A 17,677-nucleotide genomic window follows, 5' to 3' on the forward strand; every position below is an offset into this window, starting at 1 on the left:
TGTCTCAGGCTTGTCTTTGTATGCCTAGCACTTAGCATAAGACAGACAATAAATATTGTTTGCCTGCTAGGTTCTTTCAGCCAGTCCTTAAATAGCATCATCTCCAAGTCTGGGGCCATCCGGTTTGTCTTCTTGTGGCCACACTATATGGCTTATCAAAGCTGCTCCTGAAATACCCAGAACTTGGTTGGTTGGTTGGTTGTCATGCTTTCCTCTTGTAGAGGACCAAAATGACATCACTAAATTAGAGTTGAGTGACAGGCTGTCCGACTGGCTGATCAGACCAATATAAGCTCGGAATGTTCTGCCACAAGGTGAATACAAATAGTCCATGTGAACATGGACTCTAACTTTGCATATCTCACATTTCTTTGAGCTAAATTCTGCTTCACTCATAGAGCATGGCACCTTCCCTAATTGAAGGCATACTATACCGGGCAATCCTGTGCCAGTGTCTCTCATGTCATACAACCAATTTTAAAGTTCTTGAGAGACTTTGAGAGTGTCCTTATATTGCTTTTTCTGACCACCTGTTAAGTGCTTGCCCAGGTTGAGTTCTCCATAAAAATCTTTTTGTTTGGCAAACAATGTGGTCAGCCCAACAGAGTTATGTTCTCTGCAGTAGAGATTGAATCCTTGGTACTTCAGAGAATGGCATTTTATCCTGTAAGGTGATCTTCAGAATCTTCCAAAGACAATTCAAATGGAAATGATTCAGTCTTCATGGCGTACTGTCCAAGTTTCATAGATATACAGCAATGAGGTCAGCACAACTCTGTAGAACTTCAATTTGGGAATCAGTCTAATACCTTTTCTCACCCACACTTTCTTTCAGAAGCTCCCCAACACTGAGCTAGCTGCAGTAATGTGTGTGTCAATCCCTGGAAAGTATACTCCCAATGTAAGTGAACTTATCTATCACATTCAAAACTTCTCTGCTCTAATCAATAGTTCTACATATGGCAAGTGTAGTACTGACTGATGGAGCACCAGTTTTATCTTAAGTGTTAATTGTTAGACCAAAATTAGCACAAGAAGCAGAGAATCCAGACATAATTTGTAGCACTTCAGTTTCAAAGGTTACATCCAATACACAATCATCTGCAAACAAAAAGTCAAGCACCAACACTCCTTCCACTTTAATCTTGGCTTGTAGATTTTTCAATTTAAGGACTAAACATAGTATACTTTGGCATAAAAACTTGGTCATAAGACACAAGACTCTCATCTCCCTCCATCAAACTAGACACCATGCTTCTTATTTATAAGATCTTAGCATTTTTGGCTGTCATCGCTAAATGAGAGTGAATTTATAAACGAAAACTCTTAAGTTTTTTTCAAAATGAACTATTGTCTAATTCAGAGTCTGATTCTTTTTGTACAGCAAAATAATGTTTTGGTCATGTATACTTATTGTGTATCTAAGTTATATTTTAATATATTTAACATCTACTGGTCATCCTGCCCTCTAGGGGAGGGGGTGGGGGGGGGTAAGAGGTGAAAAATTGGAACAAGAGGTTTGGCAATTGTTAATGCTGTAAAGTTACCTATGTATATATCCTGTAAATAAAAGGCTATTAAAAAAAAAAAAAAAAGAACTATTGTCAAGTTCCTTGAGGGAAAGAGCTGTTTCAGTTTTGTCTTTGTATCTATCCTCAGCACCTGGCAGACTAGATGTTAATAAAAGCTGACTAATCAATTCAACCAAAATTTTATTGTGCCTAGTGCGTGAACTCACAAAAGCGTTTCCGTGAACACCTCCTACACAACTCTCTAAGATACAGTAGCAGAACACAGAATGTTAGTTTCCCCTTGATGGAGATGCAAATTGAGAGCGGGGTTCTTACAGCTAATACTACAGGAAACTTTATAGTCAAACTTGATTGATGAGTTCTGCTGAACAAAATTTTCCCTTCCTTTTTAAATTTTGGCTACAATGGATGGCTCAGTAACATAAATACGATGACTTGAAAGAGATGAGCAAAAATTTAAATCTTCATCCATTCTCAATAATAATAAGCTGCAAAGGCCATAATTCAAATCTTCATTGACTCCAAAGCCACTGAACCATCGCTGCCTCTCAACTCGACCCTGTCAAATACTTGGCCGCAATTCAGGAACACTCCGCCTACAACTTTCCCGAAGCTACCAGCGACCGACGTCAGTCTGGCCTAGCACGGCCCGGTCTCGCTAAAGCTCCGCAAGCTGCTAGCGATCGCCGCTGCCCGGGCTGGACAAGCCCGGCCTGGTCAGGCGAGATCGGGGCTGAGCGAGTCCGGCTCCCCGGGACCCTCGCCCAGCCCCCGCGGCAGGCACCTCGTAAAAGCGGCGGGTACTTAAGAGAATGACAAGCGTGAGTTTACACACCCAAAACCCTCCCCTCTCCCTTCTAGATCCAGCACGATCCTATTCTCTCAGTCTAAAGGACAAATCAGGGTAGGGCTAGTCCCTCAGCAAAGGCGGAGCCTGTCCCGGAGGGGAAATCACCTGAGAGCTTTAGCCCAGTCGCTCTGAATCCTCATAGGCGCCGCCATCTTGTCCCCGCCCCTTTCCCTTTCCTTCCTTTCTTTGCCGGAAGTGGAGCCTCATGAGCCGGATGCGGAAATTCAGAAGGAGATCCGGGAGGATAAGCAGGCCGGAAGGAGGGTGGGAAAAGAAGGAGGGGGGAAAAAGGAAAGGAGGAGGGGGTAAGAAGAGGCTAGGGGGAAGGAAGGAAGGAGGAAGGGAGAAAAGGAGGAAGGGAAAGGAATGGAAAATGGTGGAGAGGGGCGGGGCAAGGGCCGGAAATCAGCCAATGGTAGAGCAGCTCTGGCGCGAGCTCCGCGGGCACTTGGATCTGGACTAGGAAGGCGCGGAGGAAGACGCAGGCGCGAGGTCGCGCGCGGCACGTAGGCGCGGGGGCGAGCCCGTTCTCGTTCGGTAGGTGAGCGCTTGCGCGCCGCTGTGCCCAGACCCTGGGGAAGGGGGAGAGGAGCGAGGTTGTCGGGGCGGAGGTGGGTTGCGGCTGAGATTGGGGCGTAGCTGAACGTTCTTGGGGCCCTGCCCCCTTCCGAGCCCGCCTTGTTCAGGAAGCCTCCCCCCTGCCCTGTGCTCTGCAGGCCGTTGGTCATTGAAACCACCCCCTCCCCTACTGCGGGCCCGTTCAGAGGGAGCCCTTCATAAATGCTGTTCGGTTAGAGCCGAACCTCGTTTTATAAAAGATAAGGCCCTACGGCTCCGAACGGGAATGAGCCCCCGGGGTCCCGACTCCCGGCCACGAGGGAGCAAAGCGGCCCGCACCGAGCAAGGCCTGGAGTCGGAGCGGGGCGGCCCTGGGCAAGTCGCCCCTGCTTCCGTTTCCGCCTTACCCCGCTGCTTCCCAGGGCTGTTTGCAAAGCGCCTGGCGCGTCGGCGGTTTTGTGTGTGGGCGTGTGTACATGAGTCTGCATGTTAAGTCTGCGTGGTTACAGGCGGATACATGCTGTAATAATTATATTGAAAAAGGAAAAAGCCGTACCCCTGGCAGAACCAGAGAAGCCTGCTCAAGCGTCGCCCTAGGAAAGCGGAGACGCAGGAGCGGTGTGTGCAACTTAACGGGGGACGTGGGGGGGGGGGGGGCAGCTTTCCGCTTAATCCCAAAATGGGAGCCACCCTGCAGTGGAACAGCCTGCCCCGCATTCCCAGGCACTGGGAAGGGTTCCAGCAGAAAATGAATGGCTGCGTGAGACTGTGGAGGTAATTTTTGCCTTAGGAAATAGGTTGCTCTGGATGCCTAGTGAAGCTGGAACATGAGCCCGACAAATCTGTTTAGTCTAATCCCCTTATTTTTGCTTGAGGTCACTCACCTCTTCAGTAAAATGGTTGTCAAGCAGTTTCTGTAGACAAAGGAAATGGTGCTAAGTGGTAGAGGTAAAAAAAAGAAAAATGATAATCCTACCTCTCAAGGAATTAATAAGCTTGGGGTTCAGTAGAGGGGAATGATAAGGTACAGAGTACAAAGTACAATGTGAGATACAGACAAAGCGTCCCAGGAAAATTGGAGATGGAAGTTTGGAGAGGAAGGATTCTCAATGGGAAAAGAAAGGGAAGGAGCAAACATTTTATTATGTACCTACTATGTGCCAGATACCATGCTAAGTATTTTACAATATTGCTTCTTTTTTTCATTTTTTAAATTCTTTTTATTGTTAAGCTTTTTAAATTTCAAAAGATTTGCATTGATAATTTTTCAACATTAACTCTTGCAAAACCCTGTTTCAATTTTTTCCCCTCTTCTCCCTATTCCCTCCCCTAGATGGCAAATAAAATTAAGTCCAATATAAGCATACATATTTATACAATTATCTTGCCGCACAAGAAAAATCAGATCAAAAAGGGAAAAACTGAGAAAGAAAATAAAATGCAAACAAACAACAAAAAGAGTGAGAATGCTATGTGATCTACACTCAGTTCCCACAGTATTCTCTCTAGATGGCTCTTTTGATTACAGTATTGTTTCACAAGCCTCACAACATCCCTGGGAGGTAATTGCTATTATTAGCCCCATTTTACAGTTGAGGAAATGAAATGGAGGCAGATAGGTGTTAAGTAACTATTAAGTGATTAGTTCGGATTTGAACTCCATTCTTTCTGACTTCAAGCCCCCACAGTCTTTCCCCTCTGCCACGCAGCTGCTTCATAATGGTAAGAATTATGAGACTACATTTCTGTCATAGAAAGCTGAACAGTACAGGGGCAGGAAAAAGCAGGTTAGAGATCAATTAAGCAACAAACTAATTAAAGGCTTGCTATGTACTAGGCTTTGCCCTACAAAGAAGGGCAAAACTTGAACATAGAGTATATCCAGGGGAGGAATGTCCAATAATGATGAAAAGATAGGTTGGAGCAAGATTGTGAAGGGCCTTAAGTGCTAGGCAAAGGAGTTTGTATTTTCTCCTTGAGGAAATAATTTGAACAGCAAATCGACATGATCAGTCCTGTGCCTTAGGAAGTTTCTTTTGGCAGCTTCATGAAAGATAAATTGGAAGAGACTAGAAGCTAGGAAACCATTTAACAACTATTATGATGATTCAGGTAAAAGATAATGAGAGCCTCAACTAAGAGAGGGGACAAAAGTGGACAAATGCAAGAGTTGTGGAGAGATGTGCTCTATAGGTTTTAATATCTGATTGGAGATGAGGGAGAAGGAACTCAGAAATGACACACCACATTGGAACCTAAATGGATGAATGGTGTGATATCTACAGAGAGAAACTGGCAAGTTGACCAGATTTAGAAAGAAAAATGATGAGTTCCATCTTGAATGTTTTGTGGGACATGTAATAGATATCTAGCAGGTGACTGAAGACATGGAGGCATTGAAATTGAAGGGATAGAGTAGGGCCAGATGTATCAATATGAGAATTATTTGCAAAGAAAAAAAATTGAATCCATTGAGCAGGGATCTTCAGCGGGATAAAAAAGAAAACAAGGGTAAGGATGGAGTCTTAGAACATTCCCACATTTAGGGGGCTACAATTAAGGACCATGAAGTATCTCCTCAGGGAAAGGGACTAAGAAGTGATTAGACAGGTTAGACTTGCAGGGGTCCTCAAACTTTTTAAATAGGGGGCCAATTCACTGTCTGTCAGACTGTTGGAGGACCGGACTATAGTAAAAACAAAATTTGTGGGCCTTTAAATAAAGAAACTTCAAAGCCCTGGGTGAGGGGGATTTAGGAGAAGTATTGAAGGCTGTAGAATAGTCAGTACAAATGCAGAGGAGGGATGATGAGCTGAAACTCATTATGAGGTTTCCTGAGTCTCAGTCCAAGATTGAAAAACAGTGTGGGATGAGGAATAGATTTGAATTCATGAAATCCGGGTTTTTAATTTGCTTTTTCACTTAATATATCTGAAACTTTGAACAAGTTACCTCTCTAAACCTTGAGTTTCCACCCTAGTAAATTGAGCATAAAAATCCATTCTCCACCCATATCACCACACTATTTTGAAATAACATTTGGGACTTCACAAACTTGAAATGCTTTATAAGTTATTGTTATTCTCCTTGGAGAATGTTTCTCTCCAGACAGTAAGTGAAGCAGTCAATGTACTTATGGGAATGGTACCCATGGTGCCAGGTATCAACATAGAGGAAACAGTCCTGGGCTGGAAGCCCAGGAAGCTCCGCCCCTGATTCACTCAATAAACTTGGCTCTCTTTCCCTGTATGAGCATCACAACTTACCCATCTCTAATATTGTTTTCCTGAATCCTAAGGTCCTTTCCAGTTGGAACAGTTTCTTACTCATCCAAGGCTCAGTTAGCAACATGTCATCTGCTGCCCCTCGGGGTCACAACTGGACGCGTTCTCAGTCAACTGCAGATGAAAACAGTGAGGACCCTGTGGATCAGATGATCTCACGCACAGGTTGCATAGCCTTTCACCATGCTGTGCAGGATTGTATGGCCCAGCACCAAGACTGGAGGAAGTGCCAGGCCCAAGTTAAGGCCTTCAAAGAGTGCATGAGCCAGTACCAGAAGAACAGGCTAGAAGAGCTGCAAAGGAGACAGAAGCAGATGCCCACTGATGGCTGAGACACCCAGAAAACTAGCCTGAGGAAGGCTAAATACCCACCTAACTCAGGATGACACTCGGGAGCTGGGGAACTAAGAACATATGGAAGATGCTCCTGTAGAGGAGACAACTCAGAACAGTCAATTCAATGCAAATTTGCCAATGTTTATTAAGCAGATACTGGGTTAGAATCCACTGCTTAATCCAAGGTTGCAGGGAAGAGAAATGAGGAGGGGAAAATGTGCTAAAGAAACTTCTTTAAGGCCTCTACCCAAGGTTTTGTTCCTGTGCCTAGGACTATATTGATTCCTTGGAAATTTAAACGAAAAATAAATTCATGACCTAAAATGTCAGTTTTACTGTTTCTTTTCAAATATGAAAAATAGAAAATGGGAAGATTATAAATTCCATGTTTCATTCATTCTATTTAAAACAGGTAATTAAGTCAGATTGTTTGCTCTCGTATTGTTCAAGCACAAATAAGGAAAATTCATAATATTCCATGAAAATTGCAGAGAACGTAAAACAAGCAATATCTATTATCTATGGAAGAAAAAATTGTTGCTGACAACAAAATGGAGAATAGGGAAGGCTTCCTGGTAAGGGAAATATTAGAATGGATTTTAAATAATAGGTACATTTGAAGAGTGTGAGGGGGAGGTAATCCAACCACAGAATCTTACAAAGAAAGAAACACATTTGTAGGAATTAAATGATTTGCCCAAAATGAAAACAGATTTGAACCCAGGTTCTGAATCTAAATGCTGGGTTTCCATGATTGCATGGTGGCTTTTTAAAGATAAGGACAACAGTTGGATAAAAGTATATGTGGGCAAGTACAGGCCATGGTGAAGAAGGCAGAAAATTATCCAGTTAGGGTGGATTTTGGAGTTTGTGAAGTGGATTAACATGAGATAAGCCCAGAAAAACAGATTTGTACCTGATTAGAGGACCTAGAAATAGCCAGATAAAGCTTTTTGAACATTAGTCAGGTAAGGGGGTGCCACTGATGGGTTTTGATCATATCCAACCAATGCCTCAATTTATTCTCCTCTCACTTGACACTAAATCATCTATCCACTAGCTTCTTATTCCCACCATTAATTGAAACTGTTCTTTTTCTTTAACTTTTAGGTTATATATGTGCATTCATTTTTTACATATTTCCAGATGAGTTATGTTGAGAGAAAAATCAGAACAAAAGGGAAAAACAATGAGAAAGGGGGAAAAAAGGTGAAAATACTATGCTTTAATCCACATTCAGTCTCCATAGTTCTCTCTTTGGATATAGATGGCATTTTCTGTCCAAAATTTATTGGAATTGCCTTGGATTATTGAATTGTTGAGAAGAGCCAAGTGTATCAGAGTGGATCATCATAAAGATTTGCTGTTGCTACAGTGGTTTTTCTGGTTCTGCTCACTTTACTCAGCATCAGTTTATGTAAGTCCAGGCTTTTCTGAAATCATTCTGTTTGATGATCTCTTAAATGCTAAATCTAATGGCTAGAACTTTTGATCCATTTGAAACTTTTTCCCTTCAGGATTTTTCCAATAGTTCTCCTACCTGATATCACTCAGTCGCCTTTATGGGTTCCTCATTCATGTTGAAAGGGATCCGCAACCTTGAAAATCTCCAACTCTGCCTCACTAGGGACCTCACCTGAGGGAAAAAAGATAAACAGCTTCATTCTGTTATCTAGGTGGAGTTGGTTCAATCTTGAGCTAAAAGAATTTCAACCCTATTCAATTAAAGAAACTCATTCAATTCTACTCAAATTCCAGCTCAAGCTGAAACTCAGTTTGTAGATAGAGCCAACTTGGAACTCTACCCACTGTCCCTTCGGTTTGTAGCCCAAAACTCCTATTATAAAAGAGCCAATCTAAAATCCTCTCTTTGCCGAGGTTCTAAACATGCCATGCTATGCCAAGGAAGCCTCTACCCACTGGAATAATATTCTTTTCCAGTGCTACCCTCTCTTTATCCTCATCTATTTCCCTAATGAGACTTTATGCCTCTCAGGATTTCTAATCTTACTTCCCTATAATAATCCTTTAATCCCTATGATAATCCTTTTTTATCAATCTAGGTTTTCCGGTTTGTAAATTCCTTTATAGAGAATCTCTGCCTCCAGAAGGGAGTCCCCAAAACTCCTTATCCTTGTGCTGAATCCCAAGGGGGGTACAGGGGAGCCAGATATCTGCATTTGGTTCCCTGAACCCTGAACCTACCATTAGACTTTATCATTTAACTCCCTGACCATCAGAAACCCTAATCTCATTTTGGTTCCCTACTAAAGGGAACCTCAAAATGTAAACCTCATCATATTTTTTGGTTCCCGTACTGGGAGCCCTGAAAACTAGACTTCACATCATCAATGTCATACCCATTAAATAGGAATTTTATGTTCTGTCTCCTATGGGGATATTATCAGCTCCATTGATTCAATTATCTCAATGCAAGTGCTGCTCACATATATTTATACAGCCCTAATGTTTCTTGAACTCCAGTCTCATATCTGGCCTATCTTAAACTGCCTATAGGTATCTTAAACTCAATATATCTAAAACGGAACACATCTTTCCCCTCAAACTCTCCCCCTTCAGACTTCCCTATTCATTATGCAGAATCACAAGGTCTTCACCTATCTTGCATTCCTGCACATAGCCAGTCTGCTGCCAAATCTTATTTCTGCTTTTTCATATACATCCCATCCCCTTCATCAATTCATGAAATCTTCATCACTTCAAAATTATTATATGTAGACAAAATTCAGTTATTACAATTATCTTCTAGTAATCAATTCTGATGGATATGGCTCTTTTCAACAAGGTGATTCAGGCCAGTTCCAATGAAAGTGTGATGGAGAGAGCTATCTGCACCCAGAGAAAAGACTAAGTGTGGATTATTACAACATACTATTTTCACTTTTTGTTGTTGTTTGCTTGATTTTTATTTTCTTTCTCATTTTTTTCCCCTTTTTAGTCTGATTTTTCTTGTGCAGCAAAATAATTGGAAATATGTATAGAAGAATTGCACATATTTAACATAGATTACTTGCTGTCTGGGGGAGAAGATGGGTAGAAGGGACAGAGAAAAAATTTTGGAACACAAGTTTTTGCAAGATGAATGTTGAAAACTACATATATGCCCAAAGAGATCATAAAGAAGGGAAAGGGACCTGTATGTGCACGAATGTTTGTGGCAGCCCTCTTTGTAGTGGCTAGAAACTGGAAATTGAATGGATGCCCATCAGTTGGAGAATGGCTGAATAAATTGTGGTATATGAATGTTATGGGATATTATTGTTCTGTAAGAAATGACCAACAGGATGATTTCAGAACAGCCTGGAGAGACTTACACGAACTGATGCTGAGTGAAATGAGCAGGACCAGGAGATCATTATATACTTCAACAATAATACTATATGATGATCAATTCTGATGGACTTGGCCATCTTCAGCAATGAGATGAACCAAATCAGTTCCAATGGAGCAGTAAAGAACTGAACCAACTATACCCAGCGAAAGAACTCTGAGAGATGACTAAAAACCATTACATTGAATTCCCTATCCTTATATTTTTGCCTGCTGGCATTTTGGATTTCCTACACAGGTTAATTGTACAATATTTCAGAGTCCAATTCTTTTTATACAGCAAAATAACGGTTTGGTCATGTATACTTATTTTGTATTTAATTTATACTTTAATATATTTAACATCTACTGGTCATCCTGCCATCTAGGGAAGGGGGTGGGGGGAAGGAGGGGAAAAATTGGAACAAAAGGTTTGGCAATTATCAGTGCTGTAAAAATACCCATGCATATAACTTGTAAATAAAAAGCTATTTAAAAAAAAAAAATATATATATATATATATATATATATATCCAAAAAAAATTACATATATGTTGAAAATAAAAAAGCTTAAAAAAGACAAAACAATTTTCTTCTGGTTAGTCTTCCTGCTACAAATCTTACCCTACTCTAGTTCATCTTCCACTGAGCTGCCAAAGTGAGCTATTAAATTATATTTCTGACTGTGTCACACACTCCATACTCTGCTCAATAAATTCTGTTACTTCCAGAATCAAATATAAAATCCTCTTTTGACTTTTGAAGCCCTTCACAATTTTTTACCCTTTTTTTGTTTTGTTTTGTATTTATGTAATATTTTAATTTTCCCCAGTTGCATACAAAATAATTTTTTTTACATTTGTTTTTAAAACTTTGAGATCCAGATTCTCTTCTTTCTTCCCCAATCTTCCCCTATTTGTGAAAGTACATGTGAAATTATGTAAAACATTTCCCTAAGTCATGTTGTGAAGGAAAATATAGATTTCTACCTCAACTCCCCCAAAAAAGTATGCTTCAGTTTGTATTCAGACACAATCAATTCTTTCTCTGGTTATGGATAGCAATTTTCATCGTAAGTCCTTCAGAATAATTTTGGATCATTGTATTACTGAGAATAGCAAAGTCATTCACAGCTGATTATCCCACAATATTGCTATTACTTGAACACAGTATATTTCACTTTGCTTGAGTTCATGAAGTATTTTCCAGTTTTTTTCTGAGAACATCCTGCTCATCATTTCCCATAGAACTATAATATTCGGTCATAATCACATATCACAAATTATTCAGCCATTCCCCAATTGATAGGCATCCCCTCAATTTCCACTTCTTTGTCCTGAGAAAAGAACTATAAATATTTTTGTACATGTAAATACTTTTTCTTTTTTTCTTTTTTATCTTTTTTTGGGGATTTATATCTAGTAGTGATATTGTGAAATCAAAGAATGTGCATAATGTTATAGCCCTTTGGATGCAGAGCATATGTTTTGATCATTTATCAAAAAAACTTGCTTCAAAATTCTTTTCCCAATTAATATTGATAACCATTTCTCCTCTCCTCTCCCTGTTTATGCTATTCTCTCCTCTTGCATCCTGACCCTCCTCAAAAGTACTTTGCTACTGATCACCCCTTTGCCAATATGCTCTCTCTTCTATCACCCTCCTCCCTTCTTGTATCCCTTCCCCTGCTACTTTTCTGTAGGATAAGATAGATTTCTATACCCATTTGGGGTGTGTATGTTACTATCTCCTTGAGCCAATTCTGATGAAAGGTTCATTCACTTCTCTCCTCCCCCTCTTTCCATTGTAAAAGCTTTTTTTGCCTCTTTTATGGCAATTTATTCCATTCCACCTCTTCCTCTCCCATTTTCCCAGTACATTTCTTTCTCATCTCTTAATTTCATTTTTTAAAAGATATTATCCCTTCATATTCTTCAACTCACCTCTGTGCTCTCTGTCTATATATATTCCTAACTGCCATAATAATGAGAAAGTTCCTAAAGAGTTACAGTTATCATCTTTTCATGGAGGAGTGTAAGTAAATAAACCTTGTTAAATCCCTTATGATTTCCCTTTTCTAATTACTTCCTTATGCTTTTCCTGAGTCCTCTATTTGAAAATCAGATTTTCTATTCAGTTCTGGTCTTTTCATCATAAATACTTTAAAAGCCCTCTATTTCATTGAATTTCCACCTTTTCTCCTGCAGGATTATACTCTTTTGCTGGGTAGGTGATAGTTGGTTGTACTCCTAACTCCATTGCTCTCCATAATATATTCCAAGCCCTCTGGTCCTTTAATGTAGAAGTGCAAAATCTTATGTTATCCTTACTGGCTCTACTATACTTGAATTGTTCCTTTCTGGATGCTTGCAGTATTTTCTCCCTGGAATTTGGGTATAATATTCCTGGATGTTTTCATCTTGGAATCTCAGGAGGTGATTAGTGGATTCTTTTCAGTGTCCATTTTACCCTCTGGTTTTAGAATATCAGGACAGTTTTCCTTGATAATTTCTTACATGATGATGATCTGGGTTCTTCTTTTGATCATAGATTTCAGGTAGACCAGTAATTTAAGAATTTTCTCTCCTGAATTTATTTTCAAGGTTAGTTGTTTTTCCAGATGTTTCACTTTGTTTTCTATTTTTTTTTTCATTCTTTTTGTTTTGTCTTGTTTTATTGTTTCTTGATTTTTCATAAAGTTATTAACTTCTATTTACTCAATTCTAATTTTTAAGGCATTCTCCTCAGTGAGCCTTTGTACCTCCTTTCCCATTTCACCAATTTTGCTTTTTAAGGTATTTTCATTAAGGTGGAAATTCAGTGAAATAGAGGACTTTTAAGGCATTCATGATGAAAAGACCAGAACTGAATAGAAAATCTGATTTTTCAAATAGAGGACTCAGGAAAATGGCCCAGCCCACTATTCTGTGCTGGCTCTATCTTTTGGTGTATACAGATAATTGTAGGAGGGATTAGGAGGTGGAGTAAGAAGACAAACCAGAGTCACTTTGGAGGAGGATGGAGAAGGGAGGTCGGTAGGTGGAGAGCTTGTGGCAATTTTGCATGTCTCCTTCACTTCTGCCCCTAAAGACCAAGGACTTTTTCTTATCCTGACTCCCGTTGATTCTGAGGCCTCCAGGGAGCTAACCTGGACTTCACACTACCCAACTTGGAGTATGGGCAAACAGCAGAATCCTGCAGTGTGAGTAAAGAGGTCCCTGCAGTCTTCACTGACTAGCTGTTCTACCCCTCTCCCCACCTGTGTGCTGAAATCCCTGGAAGCTGCTGCCCCTGCTGCTGAGTCAGTGGCTCTTAAAGCCCCAGGAGCTAAGGCTCCTCTCACTCCCTAATACAGCAAAACCTTCCTGCTGAGTCGTCCTTGTTCCGTGGGCTGACGGTCTGGAGATCGTTGCCAAGTTAGAGGTTTCTGGTTTCCTGGGCCCCGGCTGTGCTGGTTCGACCTGTGATTGAGGTCCATACAATGCAACAGACCCCTTCTGCTGACCTTCCAAGACACCTTTGGCTGGAAGATTGTTCCCCTCGGTCTTTTTGTGGATTTAGATGCTCTAAAACTTGCTTAGAATTGTTATTTAAAGGTATTTGTCCCCGGTTATTGTTACCTTCTGAATCCAATTCTCCCCGTGCAACAAGAGAACTGTTTGGTTCTGCACACATATATTGTATCTAGGATATACTACGACATATTCAGCATATATAGGACTGCTTTCCATCTAGGGGAGGGGGTGGAGGGTGGGAGGGAAAAATCGGAACAGAAGTGAGTGCAAGGGATAATGCTGTAAAAAAAATTACCCTGGCACGGATTCTGTCAATAAAAAGTTACTATAATTTAAAAAAAAAAAAAAAAAAAAAAAAGGTATTTGGAGGGGTTTGGGGGAGAACTTGGGTGAGTCCTTATCTTCACTCCCTCGTCCTGGCTCTGCCCTCTGTCTCTCACCCCCTTTTTTTGTATCTCCAGTGCTTAACACAACACTTTGCAAATGGTAATAGGCACTTTGTTGTTGAACATAGCACTTAACCATTATAAAGCATTATATGTAGTCATAGAATTTAGAAGTGAGAGGGACCTTAGAGGTGATTTTGGCCTTTCAGAGAAGGAAACAGATTCGAGTTCATACTGGTGTAAGGAACAGGGATAGGAATTAGTATAGAGTCAGATCTGTGATTTCATTAATGTAGGAAATTACTGGGTGAGGAAATTCCTTCTACCAGTGAAGCTTGACACCTTAGAGCTCTGCAAGATTAAATAGTTTGTCCAGGGTCCACAATTAATATGTGTCAATGGTGGGACTCAAATCCCCAGTCTTCCTAACACTGAATCCAGTTCTCTATCCACTGTGCCATGTTGCCTCTAAACAGATATTCCCAGCAGTTATGTTATTAAGTATATAACATAATACAATAAGTATATAATATAAATAATAATACAGTATAATAAGTAATAATATAATAACAATAACACCTAAAGTAATTTTCATATTGGATGTTATACTTGGTGGTGGAATATTCCGTCTAGCTCTAAATCTGTGATCCTGTAACTTTTTCCCCTGACTTTTTCCATTCTGACAGTCTAGGATTCTGACTTAAGATACCTGCTCAATTCCTTGACATTAAACTATTCCACATGAGATCCCATTCATTGTACTGCTTCTTATCCCCCACTTATATGTTGTCTAGGGCTATGGAGAGACCCCAGAGATGAAAGCCTCCTCTGTCCTACATGATGACAGAAAACAATCTCACATAGTAGCTATGGGCCCCTAAAACTCTCAGGGCTTGGTTGTGGCTTCTCTTGGTGGTCCACACAGCTGACCCTTATGAGATGACTATTCTTTGAAGTTGGGAGTAGGTAGAGATCATTGCCTGAGAAATGGCCACTTACCTGCTTGGTTCAGGACAAAGCTTATAATTTTGGCTTTTACAACTTAATGGGAATTTTCCAGTGGGCTTCTATAGAGCAGCAATTATATAACATGTTTTAACTGATGAGTAAAATGATACCTTCCCTTAGCAAACTGGCCAACCTGATTTCGAGGGCTGCTGACTTTGGGAATATGGGCAATTAAAGATGCAATCATCTTTGGAATATAGCCTGTGGTTTCAGGTTCCAGGGGGAAAACATCACTATTGAAAAAAAAAAAATTTAAAGCCCCATTTCCTATGTCTCTTTCATTTTGAGTCCTCTGATGCCCAGCAGTTAGAAGAAAGTATCTTTATAAATTGAAAAGCATTACATAAAAGTGAACAATTATATTAAAACCAAAATGTGGAAGTCCATTACTCTCCTCATTCATATTAGTGTTCTGAAAGAAATCTTCACTCTTCAGAGACATGTTGCATCTTATTGAACCCTGGCAGAATCAAAAAAGAATCTTAGAATCAAGAACTTGGAATGTCAGAACTTACATATACCATCAAAGAACATATAATAGAGAAGGAACATTAAAAAAGTAAAATATCCGATATGCAAGAGATTTTAGACCATAGGATATCAGGGACTGCCAGCCTCAGAGAACAGCCTCAAAGAACTGGCCCCTATTTAAAAAGTTTGAGGACCCCTGAATGATGAATCTAATCCAACCCTTTGCCTAAAATGTGAAGATTCTGTTCTTTTCCTTTATTATCTCCCAAGGCAATCTTATGCAGATGCTTTTCAGATCTATTTATTCAACCCTATTCTCTCTCCTGAGTGCCAGTTTCACATCACCAGCTGTCCTTTGGATATCTTAAACTGAATGACTCTAAAACATCTCAAGCTTGCTATATCCAAAATAGAATTCATTATTTTCCCTTGAAACCCTCTCCTCTTCCAGATGGTCTAATTTTTATTGAAGGAGCACTATCCAGGTACATAGATTCAAAATCTTGAAATTATCCTCATCTTCCCAGTCACATTCACTCTACATATCCAGTTTGTTACCAAATCTTATTTCTGCCTTCTCAAAATCTCTCTACTCTCAGAGCCACAGTTCTTGTTCAGGCTCTCATTACCTTTGCCTCTGCAGTTGTCCTCCAGCTGAGTTCGCATCTTTCCTCAAGTCTTTCTTTACTTTCATCCATCATTCAATAGCAAACTGACTTTCCTAAAGCATAGCTCTAACCATATCACCCTTTCATACTAGTAAACTCCGATAGCATCTTAGGACTTCTTGGATGAATCTTTTTGGCCTTTAAAGCTATTCATAATCTGGCCCCTTTCTACTGCCCAATCTTACACTTTATTCCCCTTCATGAACTCTATTAATCAGCAGCCTTGGTCTGCCATCACTTAAGACTCCATGTTTTTGCACTGAAAGGCAAGTCTTCCCCAATGTTCTGCTTTCCTCGCTACCTTCAAGACATGTCAAATCCAAACTTTTGGGAAGTCTTTCTTGGAGGCCCCCCCCCCCCAAGTTTACTTCCTATCTGAGTGCTTTCCTATCTAAGATTATCTTCCATTTACTCTGTATATATCTTTATATTTACATAATTATTTAACTGTTTCCCTCATTAGATTGTGAACTTGAGAGTAGGAACAGTGTTTTGGCCCCTTTCTTTTTATCCGTAGTACTAAGCAGAGTACTTGTACATAGTAAAGGCTTAATAAGTGCTTGCTGAATGACTGGAAAAAGATCCAAGAAAGAAGGAAGAAAAAAGGGGAGCAAATGAACCATGAAGACTCTTTCTCATCTTTACAAAAACCCTTTGTAATTCCAGCCATTCTGGAGAGCAATTTGGAACTGCTCAAAAAGTTAATCAAACTGTGCATACTCTTTGATCCAGCAGTGTTTCTACTGGGCTTATATCCCAAAGAGATCTTAAAGAAGGGAAAGAGACCTGTATGTGCAAGGATGTTTGTGGCAGCCCTCTTTGTAGTGGCTAGAAACTGGAAACTGAGTGGATGCCCATCAATCGGAGAATGGCTGAATAAATTGTGGTATATGAATATTATGGAATGTTATTGTTTTGTAAGAAATGACCAACAGGATGATTTCAGAAAGACCTGGAGAGACTTACATGAACTGATGCTGAGTGAAACAAGCAGGGCCAGGAGATCATTATACACTTCAATAACAATATTATATTATGATCAATTCTGATGAACGTGGCTCTCTTCAACAATGAGATGAACCAAATCAGTTCCATTTGTTCAATAATGAAGAGAACCAGTTATACCCAGCAAAAGAACACTGGGAAATGAGAATGAACCCAACATAGCGTTTCCAATCCCTCTGTTTTTGTCTGCCTGCATTTTTGATTTCCTTCTCAGGTTAATTTTACCTTATTTCTAAGTCTGATTTTTCTTGTGCAGCAAAATAATTATATGGATATGTATGCATATATTGTATTTAACATATACTTTAACATATTTAAAATGTATTTGTCTACTTGCCATCTGGGGCAGGGGGTAGGGTAGGGAGGAGAGGAAAAGTTGGAACAGAAGGTTTTGCAAGGGTCAATGCTGAAAAATTATCCATGCATATGTTCTGTCAATAAAAAGCTATAATAATAATAATTTTTAAAAAACCCTTTGTATTTATATTGAAGATATTAATAAAAAATACAAAAACAAAAGAATTTTACAAAAATTTTATAGCAGTTTTTAACTTGATAAAAATCCAATTAACTGATAGGTGCAGTGAATATAAGATTCTCCTGTTTCTTGTTTGACTACAAAAAAGCCCTTGATTCAGTAGAGGAAAATACAATTTTAAAGTGTGAAAATGGAATGGTTAATGACTTTATTAATCATACTGATTTGCTCAAGCAATCTTACTATCCAGAAGAAG

The 17,677-nt window shown here is 39.8% G+C and overlaps 2 protein-coding genes across 8 annotated transcripts in view; one reads left to right on the forward strand and one right to left on the reverse strand.

Moving 5' to 3' along the window:
* Positions 1–2,670, reverse strand: part of PAAF1 (proteasomal ATPase associated factor 1) — a 44,147-nt gene extending 41,477 nt beyond the window's left edge. For both annotated transcript variants that reach the window (XR_002769817.2, XM_003764666.4), the window contains exon 1: positions 2,488–2,670. Coding sequence is in view for 1 of the 2 variants with exons in the window: in XM_003764666.4 (XP_003764714.1) it covers positions 2,488–2,534 (47 nt within the window). In the remaining variant the exon portion in view is untranslated. The remainder of the gene's footprint in view (positions 1–2,487) is intronic.
* The window catches only part of LOC100922553 (cytochrome c oxidase assembly factor 4 homolog, mitochondrial), a 44,606-nt gene continuing 28,945 nt past the window's right edge, over positions 2,017–17,677 (forward strand). Inside the window, exons 1-2 of one of the 6 annotated variants that reach the window (XM_031961439.1) lie at positions 2,017–2,353; positions 6,239–7,485. In XM_031961439.1, the coding sequence (XP_031817299.1) occupies positions 2,345–2,353; positions 6,239–6,556 (327 nt within the window). In that variant the 5' untranslated portion in view covers positions 2,017–2,344 and the 3' untranslated portion in view covers positions 6,557–7,485. Of the gene's footprint in view, positions 2,354–2,688; positions 2,924–2,960; positions 3,559–3,581; positions 3,715–6,238; positions 7,486–17,677 lie in introns of those variants that run through there. The other 5 variants (XM_012545342.3, XM_012545343.3, XR_002769820.2 and 2 more) reach the window with 5 other exon arrangements.

The sequence above is a fragment of the Sarcophilus harrisii genome, chromosome 3 (assembly GCF_902635505.1).
Source record: "Sarcophilus harrisii chromosome 3, mSarHar1.11, whole genome shotgun sequence".
In the NCBI taxonomy this organism is placed as follows: domain Eukaryota; kingdom Metazoa; phylum Chordata; class Mammalia; order Dasyuromorphia; family Dasyuridae; genus Sarcophilus; species Sarcophilus harrisii.